This window comes from Anser anser, assembly GCF_964211835.1.
Source record: "Anser anser genome assembly, chromosome: 2".
In the NCBI taxonomy this organism is placed as follows: domain Eukaryota; kingdom Metazoa; phylum Chordata; class Aves; order Anseriformes; family Anatidae; genus Anser; species Anser anser.
Window position 1 is genome coordinate 12380284 of NC_139721.1, and position 17438 is coordinate 12397721.

Consider the following 17438-nt stretch of genomic DNA (forward strand, 5'->3'; position numbering starts at 1 on the left):
CGGGTTATGACTCTTATTTGCCCCAACTTTCATTAACCATCATCTCCTGTTTCCCTTTTTTTCTAAGGGATATGGGGTGAGCTCCAGAGAACTATTTAGAGGGTTGCTTTATTTTTGACAAAACCTGAGCTGGTCCTTTTGTTAAATTGCAAAACTAGGAGAGAGCTGTTTTCTAAAAGGCTCTATAAATAACTCACATAGGTTCAAAGGCCTTTCCGAAGCTGGAAGGACATCAGCTCACCCCTCGCATTTCTTGATGCGTACTGTATTGTGCTTTTTAGTAGAAAATAAACTAATGTCATTTTAATGTTTTTCTTGGATCATTTTGGTCCTGGTCAGAACAGGCCTTGAACTCGTAGCAGAGAAGGGGAGGAACCAAACACAGATTTTGCAGCCGAGGTGGCACATCCAGCCCCTCACACCAAGAGATAGATGCTGGCTGCTTTTTATGCCTCCATCAGAGTTTCCAGCCTGACTGTGTTTTGTCACAGCGGTCTCTGTTGTTTGTTGCTGAAATTACAAAATGCAACTGTTGAAAATGGGTGGCTAAACAGGAAAGACACCCACTCCCAGCTCTACAAAATAAATAAACAGCCCTCTGTGTTTTGCATTTATAGATGGACAAATGCAATCAGCTCAGGAAATGTGATTTCCTCCCTTTCGAGGCACACCATGAATTTTGACTTATTTTAAAAGAGCTTTGACCGTTGAGTTAAAAATGTCTGTAAGAGTAGGCTTATTCATCAAGTACATCAAAAACGATGACTCTGTGGGCAAGCTTTTGTCGGGGTGGTGTATGTGCCAAGTTGCTTGTGGCTGCCTTGAAACCTGCGTGCTCCCCACCGTTCTGAGCTCTGGGTCGTGGATCAGCTGCTTGTTTTCTCTTTGCCTCTTCTCCTGAGGCAAAACTCACCCTTTTGAGAGGGCTTTGGACCACGTTACAGTTCAGACATCTTCTTTCTCCCTCCTGCTCTGATATCACAGCCCAGGTGGTGTGAGATGCCTCTGAGGAGGCCACATGTCCAAGGGGAGATTTTCCTGGGCCAACGCTCAGCCCAAGTTTGTTGAGAATCCCGTTGACAAGTGAATCCCATTCACAAGTGAATGAGTGTTTAAATACTGTGGTGCACTAGCACCTTGTCCCTTGTCTTGCCAAGACAAAGGGCTTTGGGTACTGCAGTAACTGGAGCTTTTGTCCTTGGGGCTTGGCACGCACTCCTGCGGGGCCTTTTGCCTGTGGATGACCATGTGTAATTTGGTTTCCCACCAGAACCTGAACATGGTTTTCAACACAGGCTCTCTCTCAACTTACTTTCTTCCAGTCTTTTTATAGCTCTCTCGCCTAAGTGGAATTTATTCTTTTTTTTTTTTTTTTGGATGTGGCTGGAGGTGTAAATCCAGACGGCTATAACTCCTGATGGGGCATCAAGCTGTCTGTGCCACTGCTCATCAGCACTTGTGTTGTCTGTGTGTAAAGCAAACACCACGATCGTTTTTAAACCTCTGAAGCTAAAGTCATTTTATTTGTCGGTGTTTTTTTTTCCCCTTGCTTATAACCAATTAAATAGTTCTTGTTTAAAATAGCTGGCTCATGGCAGTAGGTAGAAACCTACAATCTTTCCCCTACTACACCCTTTTATATTTAAACCCTCTATTTTTAACCCAATGGTGGGACTCAGGGTTAATGCTCGTTAGATCTGTGTCTAGACGGTTGTGAAAAACAGGAAATGAATTACATTAGAGTATGAAAGGAGAATTTAACCTTTTCTCTCCTAGCTAACAAGGGACGGGGTGAAGGCTTTTATAGCAGAGTATTTGTGAAAGTTTAAGGAAGTAGAAGATGAAGGAAAAAAAAAAAAAAAACACCACTGGGTTTCCACAAGGCCCCGTGGGAATTATTTCGCAGAAAATAACGAGCCAGACTCAGCCCCCAGCTACACCCAGGCAGTAATTCTTTTCCTGTGCTCTCTGGGGAAAAGTTGTGTTTTATTATTCCCTGCTCCTTGCGAACATTCGGAAGAAAAGAGGCCGGGTAACCGGTTTCACACCCACACACACACAGAGATAGCACAGCTGCAGGTAGCACGGCCTCTGCGCGCTCAGTGCTAGGCCTCGCAGTTTGTAACACACCTGGGCACCTTAAACCCCTTCTCCTCAGGCTAGGGCCTCGAGGTTTTTTACCATTTGTGAATTTAGTTTGTCTTTATTTGGGAAAGAAACTGCGAAAATGCAAACTTCCCTTGCTCGAGCCTTCAGGAAAACAGGAGCCCAAAGCCTTGCTGGCCCCAGCGGGCAGCAGGGCAATGCCTCTGCTGAAATACAGGACGGGACCCCGTTTATCTCATGCTCCGCATCCCCCTCGTTTGTAATGTTTTGCCTGAGCCAAATGTCCCCGTGCATGCTGTCAGCCTGCCAGAAACCCCTGTCCCCGAGGCACAGCAGCGAGGCCTTGCCCTGCCGCCAGCCCGGCCTGCCCTGCCTGACTGGTGGCAGCAGGGTTAGCGCCGCCCATTGCCTTCATTTTACTGTGAGCCTTTTCTCGTTTTGAAGGCAGATGAGGCTGAAGTGTGCAAATCCCTGGAACAGTGCTGTAGCTAATTTTATGGCTTCTTTAGCGCCATCCAAAAAAAACCCAAAAAAAACAACAACAACAAACAAGCAACTCCCCCTGATGGAGCAGTCCAAAGAAAGGATGTTAAGCAACACAACATTAGCTTGTGCTTTTGTCAGTGTTTCCACTGCCAGTTCGTCTTCCTAAAGGAACCAAGGTTTGGCATGGAAAAAAAAAAAAAAAGAATAATAAATAAAAATAAAAATCTTGAAGCGTTTCCAAAGGGCTATGTGATGGGGTGACAATGGGAGTTAAAATGACTAACAGCGCTGCAAATTTTGGCCTAAAAGCCCTTAAATGTTGCCAGGTAGCAGCAGCCAAGGTGTGAGCATTTCTCAGGAGGAGCCAAGTGCTTATGGGAGCGATAAGGGCACACGCACAGAGGCACACGGGCACCTGCGCACACATTATGTACGCCTAATTAATAGAAGATGTCTTTTAGACGCTGGGCTCTGCAGTGTGAGTAATGGAGGTCAGTAATTTCTTGTCAGCAGCAGCTTTTCTTGAAGGTTTTAGGCCATGGCTCATCCTGTGGTGGGGAAGAAATCTTTCTGCATTAATCACGAACTTGTCTTTTTCACGAATACACTCTGCTTGAGGTAAGTACACCCTGCCTGACTGTCTAAAGCAACCAGAAATGGCATTTGATTTCCAGAGGAGGTGGAAATCTGTATAGAAAAAGACACACGTGTTCTGAGGGCCTTCATTTTAGTCCCTCTCCATGAGCACATGGAGACCCTCAAAGTCTCTCAGAGCAGGACACTGGTGGAGGAAGGCAGTCCCAGCCCATTTCTCCCAGCTTCCATGCCAAGCAGCGCAGAGGCCACAGGGAAAGCCCTAAATGAGGGATTAAGCATCTCATTCCTCCCAGTAAAACACCACTGGTACATACGGCAGGTAGGGCACTGTAACCCCCTCCAAGTCCCTTCTTCCCACCCTGCTGCTGGGACCAACGTGAGGGGAACACGGTGCTGCTGCCCCCGGCCAAGAGCCAGGCTGCTCGGCCTTCCCCAGCCCTTCGTCCCCTGCACCTCAGGACCGAGCTGCTCGGGCTCCGTTTACTGCGTAGCAGCTCCCTGGAACAAGGCGTTTGAAAACATCTTCTGGCTAGACACATACCTTAGCATATTAAAAGGTATTTTTAGTACCTCTGGCAGAACGGATCAAACTCTGCTTTCAGCTCTACTAATATAACTCTGTGGACTTTGCTGGCATCACCTCATATTCGTACCGAGGTAGCAGCTGGTCAAAGTTAGTTTGCTAAATAGTTGTGTTTACTTCACACAAGACAAAAAAAAAAAAAAAACAACAAAAACAAGCACAGAAAAACACCAGTGGGGTTCCTGACGTACAGCAGGCTGGGGTTTTTGTGCTAGGAGCGTGACTCAGGCTGGTAGATGTTCCATTTGCTGAAGAAACAGCAGCACACAGCATGGGCAAAACACGCCGAACGTTGCCACCCGAGTTTGTGATGACTTTGTTTTTGCACGGGTATAAATATAACCATGACCATTTCATACAGCAAAGTACTCTGTGATGAGTACATGAGTACAGTATAAATAGCCTTACTGATTACAGGGGCTATAAACACGGGCTGGAAACCCTTGTTACCCCCCTGCAAGTCGGAAGCCATGGCAGTGGAGGGAGGTTTTACAGCTAAATAGTTAAAAGCCGTGGCACAGCGGTTTCTCTGGAGGGCTCCGAGCATGAAGCTGGTGCTCTGCCATCCGATCAGCCACGCCGAGGCGGTGGGAAGCGTGCCACCACAATTACACACTCGGAAGAGGGGAAGGCCGAGCTAACTACCATATTCTTACTGTGTAGGCCGGTTCAAAAAAAAAAAAAAAAAAGGTAACATATAATGATTCCTATGATTCCTGCCTTATTGCAGCGTTCGGGTTCCAGATATAGCCCTGCATGGGAAGGCAGGTATGACGTGGAACGAGCCAAATGAGCATTTCCTGCTTTTAAGTCCTGTAATGTCAGGAATCCGGCTCGCTGGAAACACCCTGCTCATCACACTCAACAATGCCACCGCCCTCGGGCCTTGTGAGTGACGGTCCACAGCTCGGGTCCTTTGCATGCTTATTTTCGACGGTCTGAAACCAAGCTCTGTGTGCCTCCTGCATGGGAAGTGGCTTAGCTCACCCAGAAACTCAGGGACTTGCCAGAGGCCTTAGATAACTAGGCAAGATTTGTTTTAGCTGCCCTCAGTATCCAAGGTATTTCCTACTGTAAGTATAAGGAAACATTGAGGACACTTGAGCTGCCATATTTGTTTATCTTAGGTCAAACCGGGGAGATTTTCCAGAACCACTGCTGCAGCTGCACTTTGAGAGGCTGCATTTGCAGCGAGTGTTTCTCTGCTGACTCCATGATCACAAAAAAGCCTTGCTCAGATCTTCACCGAGCGCTGAGCTCCACGGGGAAGGGCGCACGCAGCTGCTGAGCAAAGCTGCGCGGATGCCTCCAGACACTCACTCTCCGGGTATGCTTCATTAACCTTGACCTCGGCTGGGCCAGCGCCTGTGCACGGGGGAAGCCAGGAGGGAGAGGAAAATCACCGGCGTTCGCTCCCTCAAATTTCTGAGCAGGTGATTACCGCAGGTGGACGTCGAGACGGGTTTCACCTTGAGCTTCCCCGAGCCTGCAAATCCGAAGCACCCTAGGAGGGCAACCCCACCAAATGCGGAGCCAGCTTCTCGGGTGCTGGGGGCTACGGCAAGGACCCGGCGGGGTTTTCACGCCTCCTGCCTGCTCCTTGCTGTGTCCTTCAATCCACCACCTGCATTTGCTGGAAAGGCATGGAAAGGAGAAAACAACAACTATGCTGCACCGTAAAATAGGGAAATTCGGCCCAATTCATTCTAACAACAGAAAAGCGGACCCTAGAGCTGACCGTTTTTACAGCACATGGTTGCAGCAGCGCCGTGCTTCGCAGCACGCGTGAGGTCCTGGCTGGATGACGAGCGGGCGAGCAGGGAAGGGCCCCGCAGGCCAAAATGTTCCGATCCGGGCTCTGATCCTGGAATCTGATTCACACAAGTGCAGCCCGGTGCCTCCCAGCCGCTCACTTAATAGCGCGGGTCGGATTGCAGCGTCCTGGGTGCCTAAATTTAGCCCCCGAAATCCATATATCGATTAGTTTGACGTTCTAAGGTGCCACGCACCCATTTCGGTAGGAATTACGAACGCCGGTCTGATCCAAAGGCTCGGTAGTTTGAAGGCCTTGGCACGTTCCTCGATGTCCTTAGGGGCCCAGGCAGTCAAGGGCAACGCATAACCCACTGCCCCAGCCCCGCAAGACACCCATCACCTCTGCGCCGCTGTCGGGATGATTTGTTTTGAGCTGTAACAGCACCCAGCAGGCCGTGCCGGCGGGGAGCTGGCCGCACGCTTGCTGCGTGCTGACTGCTCTCTCTGCTGGCCAACCGAAAAATTTTATTTCCACGAGACGGACCTGCAGAAATGCACCAAGAAAACGCATGTCAGAAAAAAAGAGCTTTTTTTCCCCTAAGGTCCCAAACAGGCAAATAAAAGAGGTTGGATTGAATAAATGATATTCTTAATGAAAAAGAAGCAGCAGAGGAGAACGAGGCAGGACAGGCGTGGGTCTTCTATCCCGTCACAGCTTACTGCATCCGCAGTTTGGGGGAAGTGAGAGGACCTACCTGTGGGACAGGGTGCCCCCAGCGCGGATGTAAGGCCGTCAGGGCTCACACATTTCCAGCAGCGAACGTGCTAGAGAATTTCCAGTGACCACCAGCACACACAAGCCAGGAGAAAGCAGGACTGCGAGGAACTTTCTTCTGTTTTTTCAATGCCTAACTCAAGGGTTCAGAAAGTCCAAAAAGCCACCACACAGGGACTCTCAGCACATAAATACTGTAATAATAGTGGACAACAGAAAGTTGGGAGGACTTCTCTGTGGGAAAGGAGAAGCTAGAGAGTGATTAAAGAGAGAAAGGAATGTTTCTTCATGTTGATTTTTAACTTGTACATTCCGAATAATGGTTGTCTCTGTTCTCCTTAACAGCCTTCATCCTGAAATCAGACTGAACTTGGCAAATTCTCGTATCTGAGCCTCACTAAAGGGAGCGTGCCGCGGATTTCAGCCGCCAGGAACCAGGTCAGGATGGTAGCTCACGAGTTTAACCAAGAGGCAAACTCATGTCTGGAGGGACGAAAACCTGATGTCCTGCAACAGCTTAACGGCTCCGCTGAGCAACGCCCAGGTGCTGGGTTTATGTGGCAAGGGTTCGGTAGTGGGGGGAGCTGCAGGGGTGGCCTCTGTGAGCAGAGCCCAGCAGCTGCCCCATGGCAGATCAGAGCCAGCTCCAGCTGCTCCACAGGGACCCACTCCTGGCCATATTACCTTACATTATCTTTTAAATTTTTATATTTTTCTGTACACCCAGATAAAACGAGCCATTTACACTTAACACCTTTACCGTGCTTTTCCTCGCCAAGATTGAAACGCGTCACAAACGTTTGCTGTAGTCTCGGTCCTTCCATGGGGCAGTCCTGCACGTCCCCTTCCCCCCAGCCGGGTGTTCCTGCCCATGTCCTTACGCCAACAGCAGCTGCCTGACCTCCTGGCAAGCTGGCTCAAGGAGCTAAAGGGAAGAAAAAAACCTTCACTTCTTTCTCTCAGTTTAGCTCCCTATAAAAACATGGCAGCAGTTAGCAGTACGAGCTACCTCGTTCAGTAGTTTATTTTTTCCCAAAGCTTTTCTTACAGCGTTTAAACGCTCTTCTCAATGCGGGCATAGCAGGTGGCAAAGCAATCCGTTTATGGTGGGATGTCAACCTCTGATTTGATGTATTAAAAAAAACAAGTTCACTCTTAAGTAATAAAAATAAAAGACTTTATTCAGTTCAGGGTACATTGGGTATTCTATTTGCCCAAATGTTTATTCCATATAAAGGAATGTAAACCATTCATAAATACAATGTAAGAGCAGCAAAAAAAATCAAACCGACTGAAAACTGCAGCAGAACGAACTTCTTTGTTTACTTCACTGTCCTTTCAAGGAGTAGCTGTAATTAGTCTGCCTGCCAAACCGACGCACAAAGTCCGATAAGGGGAGCACTGAGCCCCAGCCCACTTTGGGATTCATGCTGATGAAATCATCCAAGTTCATCTTGGAGTCTAAAAAAAAAAAGGGAAGAGAAGCAAAACGTCAGAGTTCCCGATTCAGCTTCTGTAGCATATACAGCTATCACGAAAAGCCCAAGAAAAAAAAAAACATTTGAAAGTTTAACTCAAAGCAGTTCATAGCACGCTTGCTGAGCAGCAGCCCAACAACTCTGCAGACCGGACGGTGCTACCAGAACCTCTATTTCCAGTGCCTGCAATGTGGCATTTGTCCTGAACCCCCCCCCTCTGCCCACGGCAGTAATCCCATTACCTGATCGGTAAGCCTCATTAGTCTTTAGGAACAGTGTGCATAAGATTTTATTTTTCCCTGCAACAGCAGCCTGGAGGAGTTGAGGAGCATCAGGGAACTGGAGTGCAGACAGCAACCCAAACAGGGAGCTGCGAAGCACCAGGTGCCTCGCAGTCCCTGCCCTCGCACAAACCCAGCTGCTCGAGGCAGGGGAGCTGTTCCCCCGCAGCCAGCCGAGCCAGGGAGCTTCTGCAGTGACAACAGCGAACGGGTCCCAGCAGCAGCCACAACAGGGAGCTGCCTGGCGTCTTTCAGAAGCCTCTTGGCAAACACAGAGTTTGTTACTCCCCAGGCTGCTTACGTTGATGCTTTCCTTCCTTCCAGCCCCAAACTTTGTCTTTGCTGCACGCTGGCCCAGCCCCTCAAGGCAGGGAGAAACCTCTGACACGGCCCAGCCAGGAGCCTGGAGGGAGGCTCAGGCTGAGAGGGCACAAACCTCAGCTGGGGGCAAACGCTTTTTTTTTTTTTATTTATTTTTCTTTTTGTCTCCTGAACTGCTTCAGGTCGTCAGAGAGGGAAAGGTTAATTGCCGTGTTTTCAAGAGAAAAGCAATCACCGCTGCCTTTTGCAAGGAGTTTGGCCTCTCCCTGCAGGAGAGGCAGAAACCATTCTGCCCCAGCTGCGGATCCCACACTGCTCAGAACTTGCTGGTCTGTGGCTTGGGGTTTAGGCACCTCGTGTCTCTTTTTTCTGGAGCTGGCCTAGTGCAAGCTGCTGACTCAGCACCATACTGATCAGAGATTTTCGACTCCTGAGCCTATTCAGCTCTAAGAACGATCTGTGGGTTTGTTGTTATGTTCTCACTGACGATCTGTGCAAATAATCTTTTCTAATAGACATTAAAAAGAAAACTGGAAGAGATTCAGTTTAAAAAACAGAGTGGGGGAGCCCATGGGTTTACTGCTACAGCTTTTCTGCTCTATTTATTTAACATGGGTGATTCCTGTGCACATTTAAGGATTAAGAACCAAACTAGAGTGGGCTCTAATGGACAGATTAGAAATGGAATTTGCTTCAGCTGCAAAAAGCCTGTGTAATTAGGCTTACCATTACAGACAGCGTAAGCGAGGAAGGGAAGACAACCTCTGGGAATCCCATACCCTGCAGTCCCAGCCAACGCCCAGCCCCTGCAGCCCTCTTGTTTGCACCACATCTACACTGCGGCACAGCTTTGTGATTTTCTGAGCCCCAGCTCTCACTGCTTGCAAGGTCCGTCCCCTAACTCGACCTCCTCCTTGCCACCCTCTTTGGGCACGCACATCAAAAACTCTCCAGTCAAGCACGGTCCTACTGCTGCCACGAGTGCCAGCACAAGGCCACTTTCTACTCAACTGTGTGGGGATTTAAAATAGCACAAGCCCAGCAGCTTGCTGTTGTAACTCCAGAACAATCAGCAGAGGCTAACGGTTCCAGCTTGCAGGTAGCCTGGTAAGCTTGTTTTCCAGTTCCCAGTTTGTCTTTTCCTCCCAGATGCTTTTATTTCACAATTAACGTGATTGCTCATGTAGTTTAAGATTTGAAAGATAAATAAGTTTCCTGCTTTATGTGCACCGAGCATAGCAGAAGAATAATTTAATTAAAGTGTTCTGTGAATGGTGAAGAAGCCCAAGGGGGATTGTTCCAGTAGAGTCACAAACACAGCTGCTGCTGTTAGCAACTTGGAAGCTGCTGTCACACTGTCTGCAGGAAGTGAAATATTCTCTGACATTCAGAAGGGTGGTGGCAGGGCATTAACACAGTGCATCAGAAGTTTAATGAGAGCAAAGCCTGTTGTAACAAGCCAACGAGAACCATCCCGTGAAGAGCAGATGGTCTAAGGACCAGTCACTAGGTGGCACTGAAGCAGTAGGACGGCTGGGTAACTACCCCTAGGAAAACACAGATCTCTCCCATTTCACTCCGTTCAGGAGATAAAAGTCCCCCCATGTCATCCTTACTACTCGTGTGTTACATCTGAAGGCTGTGCACGTTATGCGAGACCTTACAGCTTCAGGCAACAGCTCAGCAAAAATGCAGGAGAACACCACAAAAGCCTTTTTCTGAAGCAGATGAAAACCGACAGACAATAATAATAAAAATCTGCTGTTTATTTTTAAGATTTACAACACGCTCACAGTCCTCCTCAGGTGCTGTAGGTGTTACACTTGTCTGCATTTGGGCACGCACAGAGCTAAGGCTTCCTCTTTGCCCAAACTCACTTTGTTTTTACAGCCCATGAGGCCTACCTGGTGCATCCTGAGATTCTTGCGTCTATCTATTTCTTTTTGATCAAGTCTGAGACTTTTGCCCTGAGCAGGGACAAAATAAAAGGCTGTGAACTGTCCGATGGCATTATCAGCCATGGTACCTGTGGCGTCTGCCAGCAGGAGTCAGGGAGCGATGTTTCAGCCGAGCCTCAGTTTGGCTCACAGACCTTGGATGAACTCTGCGCAAGGACAGCTGCCGAAGTCCTGCTGGAGCTGAGCGATCGGAAACCAAGTCTCCAAGGCTCCTCAGAGTGTTTAAATTCTTCCAGGCTTCCTTTAAATACCTCAAATACTAAATAACTAAGGGTAGTTGTATACTTATCTCCATCCTACTTGATTCTTTACTTACTCAAAAGCTCACAAAGTGAGGACCTAACTTGACAGTTTTATTTTCAGACGAGGATCAGGTTATAGTGCACATGAGCTACTTTGATCTGTATCAGTCTTTTTTCCCTTTCGCTAGGATCCTTCCACTACCTTGTGGAGAAGGTACAGAAAGGAACTGCAGACATCTGCCTGCCCTGTGTAGCAGCTGCCTGTTACATAAATACATCACACACGGCACCTCCACAGCTCCTCAGCTGTCCTACTCGCATTCTTCAAAAATAACAAGCCCGTAATTTATGGCTTCTAGGGATTGTAATAATAATAAAGAGAACAAATCCATCCTGTCTGTGTGCTGCCAAACACCTGGCGAGAACTGAAAATCAAACTGAGGCTTTTCAGCGGTAAGAGCTGGTGCTACCAGTTGTATCGAAGCAGTAAGGCCTGAGTAATGTGAAACGCAGCGTGCAAGCTGGATTGTACACAGGCTTGCAGCAAGGAGGGCTCATCTCATCGGGACTCAAACTACGCAGAATCAACCCTCATTCATTTGTAGAAGGAAGACTTAAAAGAAAAACCCAGGCTGGGCTAGCCAGCTTTAGAATGGTGAATCCACGCCTCAAATCCTACCTTGTTTGTTTTGCGTAAAAAAGCAGGATGCACCCAGCTCCTCGGTTAGGGCACCCAGCTCCTCCGAGCAGCCACAGCAGAGGAACAGAGGCCAGAGCACTGCCAACACGAGACTTATTCCAACACAAGAATTATTCCTTCTGAGTTAGTATTAGGAAAAAAAATTGCTTCATTGGTTCCTGATAGGTTTATTGCTTCAATTCCGAAAGGAATTTCACAATCATTAAAACACTTCCTGGCATACTTCATAAAAAGGCATCGCTGGTCCCAGTGTCTCATCCCAGCACCACAGTGGGTATTTACATTACCCTATTCAGCCTACATTTGACTTAGATGCTACAGAATTTCCTTGCCCAAAGCGCTCTATTTGGGCTCAGCAGCTGCTCTGCCCTGGAAGAGGCGATATTTCAGTATCAAGAACAAAACCTCCTGTCTTTTTAAAGTTTACTAAAAGCTTTAAAACCCCACGGGATAAGAGAAGCAAGGTACGCTGAGTGTAACATCCTTTAACACGCAGCAGGACCAGAGTGCTGATTATCTTTAAATACCCCAAGTTCAGGGACTCATTTCTTTTTAACAGTACAATGCTTATACATTTATAAAAATATATGTATTTATTGTATTTTTTCAGTCTTCAAGCATTTGTTTAACATCAGAGACAGAGCAAATAGACATAATGTAAGTCCTTGTACCTGATCACCTTTTGTAATCATCTTCTCAAGAGCTTATGACTTTGGCTGCTCTAAATGACAGCAATATAATAGCAAGGAGTCATGTAATACTCTGATCCCGACGTGCCTCACAAATAAATGGGCACTACAATATACATGGTCAGTTCTGCCAGCTGCTAAATTGCAGTCACCTCTAACACAAGAAGCGAGCAATTTAATCTTAGACAACCACAAGTTCACATGGAAAGGAGAGTACTCTAAGTGGGGAGGAAACAGTTACCTGTGAAGGCATTTGGCATGGATGAACATTTATGTCCCAGGCTCCTTTACGCTAACCAAAGGTCAGCCGCCCGGCTTTCTATTGAGTTTAAAGTCAGGTGCTTTATGCCTGATAAAACCGTGCTGGAAATTACCAGTGTCTAAAGGGAGAGAATTACCACCTCCTTTTCGCGTGTGATGCTTTCTAAATCTGCACACTGGCCTGCAGGAAGCCTGTCGATCTGCGACCTGCACCACCGGAGCACAGGACCTGGATTCAGCCCAAAGTTACCACGTGCTCGTTCCCCAGCAGCCACCCCTGGGCTCCTCACTGGCTGCTGGCATGGCACCCACTGAAGCACACACCGTTCCAAAGTATCCCAAGGAAAGGAAAAACAAAAACAAAGCCTGAGAAACTCGCGCTGAGTGAAAGGCAGCCTGAACGAGATGTCCTCAATCTGACAGTCTCCTCCTGTTCTGACCCAAATCTCGAAGCTACCCAGTCAGCGATCTTCCACCCTGGGTGGGCGCAGGGTAACCAGTTACCTTCCTCTGCAACACTCCGGTGACTGCCCGGATGACAGCATGTCACCACAGATGCACTCAGAGCCTTCCAGGTGTCTGGCGACAGGACAAGAAGCAAAGCACTCGAGCGGGAACACAGGAAATTCTGATTACATACCAGGAATTGTATTTAATTCATGCCTGGGATCAAATACTGGAACATTGTACCTAGAGAGGTGGTGCAATCTCCGTCCCTGGAGTTGTTCCAGGCTAGACCGGACAGAGTCCTGAAGCCCCTCAGTCCAATTACACCTGCTTTGAGCAGGATCTGCACTGGATATCTCAGGGATGCTCCTTCCAGCCTGGCAAGGTACAGGCTAAGGAGTGAAGTACAGGAGCGATGAGAGTCTCCGTATCTTTAGATACCTGCCAACATCCCAAAGACGATCTGGAGGTTGGCTGAGATAGGTGTACCTGTGCTCCTGCCCCCACTCATAACTCATTTACACCCGTGTGAAACACCAAACTTTCTTAGAAGGCAATACAAAGACTGCGAATTAACTCACCTGCAGCTTAAAACCACAAAAAACTTGGCTCTAAACACAAACAGTGTTCCTTCGACCCCACCTTCTCTAACAGAAGCACACAGTATTATCGTATGATTAAAAAAAGCAGCAAAACGAAACGTGCACAGCAACAACAAACTCTACGGAAACAAAACTTCACCGCACTTTTCTCCATCTGGGAAGAAAACGAGAGAACAAACACACAGCAAACATTAGCCAGCCTGCCAAACACATGGTTAGAGTAAGCTGAAATGCTGTGTGATAAAAATGGTTTAAGAAGCTGTGCAGACTGGAAGAGATGGTAGCTCTCCATTTCTCTGCTCGGACCCCAGGCTATTACCTAAACCACTCAGGGCTTTGGGAAAAATTTGCAGCTTGCTGCTTGCTTTCGAAGCATCCTTCAGTCCACTCACCTGGTAGAGAAACCTCAAACAACTCACGCAGGCAAACTGACCGCACCCAGCTGAACCAGAGAACTTGGTCCTGTCAAAATAACGTGCTCTGGCAAGATGGAACCTGCCCGCTGAAGCGTGGTAATCGCCGTGTTAAAAATTCCCTTTCTGACCCTAAGCAGGCTGCTTGGCCTCTGTTTCAGCTCCGCATTAGCAATGGGGGAACAGCATTTCATACCTCTTACTCTCTGCTCAGTTTCTGAAGATCAGTAGTTCGTGTCTGGTAACGGCAATGGCAGCTGCCAGGAGGCATGCTACACTTTGTATGTTCGGAAAAGGCAAGCACTGCCGAGCCCCATTTCTTCCTGACACACTAAGCCAGCTGGATACACTTACACATACGTGTCTAAAAGCACTTTTATTTATTGTGCCCACCGCTAACTAAATCATTCAACTCTGGAAAAAGGAAAAAAGAGTTCTGCCGGCTTACCTGCTGTTTCAATGCAGGGGTACGAGGGAGGAGGTTTCTGCCATTCCCCATTTGCATCTTTCATGTGAGATCTGTCTGAAGCAAACGTCTTCAGGTACAAATCTGCTCGTATCATTCGGATTTTCCTGAACAATAATGCAAAATTATATCAGAAGATATATTTATGTAATGCTGCATTAGTCACTCTGGACAAGAGCCCTTTCTTCCTCCCAGAGAGCCTTAACTTAAATACTTCACTCAGAAATACTGAGTCAAGCAGCTGGCCAGTGAAGAATAAACTACAGCAAGGAAGGGCTTTTGATCACAGATGATCAAAACAATGATTAATTGATAATTGAACAACAGCAACTAAAGAGCTTTAGAAAAACAATGCAGCGCATTTAGTTTCTTGGAGTATAACAAAAGACTTCTATCACTGTATATCCACAGAGTGAACTTCAACTTGGACTTTGTGAAATAACATTCGCGGTCTTCATCTTTTTTTTTGTGCCCACCTGTGAAATTCGGGGTGAAGGCTGTCATCCAGCCTAAAGGCCTCCCTGCTGTACACGTCAAAAGGACACGGGAACGGCAGCACTGTGTCAAGATCATAAATGAAGTTCTGCTCCCCACTGGAAACATGAAGTAGGATAACGTGGTAGTCCTGGGAAGAACGGTAATTGTCATGAGCTGAGCAGTTGTTAATCAGAAACTGGCAAAGGGAGTAGAAAAAAAGCCTCCTAAAAGCTGAGGCTACAGCTCCTCTTCTTTAAATCCTGCTTCCTACCGCTCAGGTATCAGGCCTGTGATGTTCCAGCACCAGGAGAGAGGTTTCCTAACGCCTGCCTCAGCCCTCGTGCCTTTTGGTACACCTTGGTATTCTCCCCATTCCTTTGTACCCTTCTTTGATTTCAGCCTGGGCAGCTAACCTGAAGCGTACGCTAGTCCTAACACCACATCTTTTATTCCTTAACATGCAAGAAACATAGGTACGGTGGGGGTTTGGAGAAACTCAAGTTACTATTTTCAGTATTAGTTACTTACACTGCAGTTTTACAAAATTAAATTGAAGGTAGTTGTTACCAGTTAACTCCTACTCCTTCTCAGATCATCTTGATAATGCTTGGACCTCTTTTTAAACCAAGCCTTTTTTTACAACATAAACACACTGATATTTTTCCAGAAAATGATTCTGCAATTACAGAATTTGAGAAATTCATAGATTTTTTTTTTTAAACACAATTTCTGAAACAAATTGCCACACGACATTATTTTTTTTCCCCATGTGATATAACCATAACTACACATCTTTAAAAGGAATTCTGTAGTGGCAACTACTGAAGTATAGTCAATCAAATGATATGCCAAAGACACTGGAACAGCTTACATACATGCTGGCACCTGAAGACACGTATGCCTTACATTTTTCAATCCCATGTCAGACCTATATGGATATTTTCATCCATCAGCTTCTTACAAGACATCTATTTAACGTCCTACAAAGCTGGCGGGCCCCAACAAATCCAGACAGTAATTTTCACAGAATTGTTGTGCACTCTTACCGATGCTAACTAAGCTTTGTCACCTGTCGGTTTTATGGGCCATCTCACTGTTATTTTCCTGTGAACAATAAAAGGAGGACTGGATTTAGGCTGCTGTAGAAGAATAATAAACACTAATACAGAGCTACAGGAAGGCTGAGGTTGGAAGGGACCTCCAGAGGTCATCTGGTCCAACCCACTGCAGGCTGCAGCTTTTGGACATCTCTGAAGAGGGGGACTCTACAAGCACCCCGGAAAACCTGTGCCAGAGCACAGCCCGCTGCACAGTGAGAGTGCTTCCTGATGCTCAAAGGGAACAGAAACCTAAGTTCGTTGCAGCAGAGGTGCCTAACGCTGCCCACATCTTATCCTGCAAATCTCAACTGCAGAAGCATGCACTTGAATACTGAGAAAATAAGAACAGAATGCCTTACCCAGACGACAGGTTCATCTCCATGCCCTGACTTCTGTTTCCACAGTGGGATCTGAAAGTTAAGTAATTTGGCATAAACCACTTCTGACTTACAGAGATTAGTTTCAGGTTGAGTAAGTTCTTTGCTGAACTCTCTGTTTCATCAGCTTATATCAGTGCTGCTGTCAGAAAACCTGCTCCAGTTTCTGTCTTTCAGAAGGATGAAGCTGGATGCTATTCTGGACCATATAATCATCCCCCTAAACTGATGGATGACAGGGAAGAATCGCCCCACAGCCCGTATGGACACCATGACTCTCTTTTCCCACAATCCAGGTGCATCAGATAAGGACAATCATAGAATCGAATGGTTGGAAAAGACCTCTAAGATCATCTAGCCCAACCTTTAATTATAATCAATGTTTGTCCTCTGTTGTTTTAGAGTAACTTCATTTAAGTTTCAGAAGAATGCCACGAACCTTTTGTTCCCCTTAGGTTATCCTTGGGGCATCCAGAGGAGAGAGCAGGGCTCTATTGTGGCGTGGCAGTTCTAGCTGTTTGCTTTTACTGTTTCTCAAGTTCTGGTGTTGCCTTGATGTCTAACTTGGAGCAAATGCTGCGTGGGGTCTGGAGGCCAGAAACAAATGAAATTCCTCGTACTCCCAGGTGGCATTGCCTGCACACCTCCGAGCCCACCGAGCTGCTGCAGGAGGGCCTGGGGCCAAGTCTCATTTACCCCAGGCTGTAGTTAAAAGGCCTGGGGCCAGCTCTCACCTGCCCCTGGCTGTAGTTTACCATCCCCGGCCCCACGGAGCGCACAACTCACCCACTCACCATCCTCCTCTCGTTGGATATGAAAACCGCGTAGAACTCCTCCAAAGGATACTCCCCCTGACCCCTGATGTAGTCGCACAGCTTCCACACGTTTTCCTCACTGCAAAACACAACCGTCGACGGTGCCGTTTTCTTTTCAATCCCCCTTTCACCTTCACCTCCAGCAACCCAAACCGGGTCGGGAAGGTCTCCCCGGGGGAAGCTTTAGCTCCGTTTCCAGCTCCCCCCTCAGAGCGCCGCCGGCCTCCGGTCAGGCGCCGGCCGCCATTTTGTGGCGCCTCCCTTACCAGTAGCAGCCGGTGTAGGCGCAGGCGGCTCGGGGAGGCACCGCCGGCCGGTACCGATCCTCAGCCGGCCCCGCCATGCTCGGGGGAAGGTTTCCGTGAGGGGACGCGACTGCGGGGCCGGGCTCCTTGGGAAGCCGCGGAGCCGCCTCAGGGCGGGCGCGGAGCCCGTGAGGAGGCGGCGCCCATGTGAGGGGGCGGCACGCGCCGCTTCCCGCCCGCCAAAAGTCTCAAACAGTGCGGAGG

General features: G+C 47.8%; 1 protein-coding gene across 2 annotated transcripts; it reads right to left on the reverse strand.

Annotated features, from left to right (window-relative positions):
* Nucleotides 1-7459: 7459 nt before the first annotated feature.
* On the reverse strand, nt 7460-17329 carry NTAQ1 (N-terminal glutamine amidase 1). Of its 2 annotated transcripts, none has more exons than XM_083825591.1 (6): nt 17196-17329; nt 16909-17008; nt 16097-16147; nt 14637-14785; nt 14143-14267; nt 7460-7763 (listed from the first exon to the last, which is right to left on the reverse strand). In XM_083825591.1, exons 1-6 carry the CDS (start codon nt 17270-17272, stop codon nt 7630-7632), a joined length of 636 nt encoding a protein of 211 aa, XP_083681717.1. In that variant the 5' UTR covers nt 17273-17329; the 3' UTR covers nt 7460-7629. The 2 variants fall into 2 exon arrangements, with proteins under 2 accessions (XP_083681717.1, XP_083681718.1); XM_083825592.1 differs by lacking the exon at nt 7460-7763 and adding an exon at nt 11871-13435.
* Nucleotides 17330-17438: the final 109 nt, after the last annotated feature.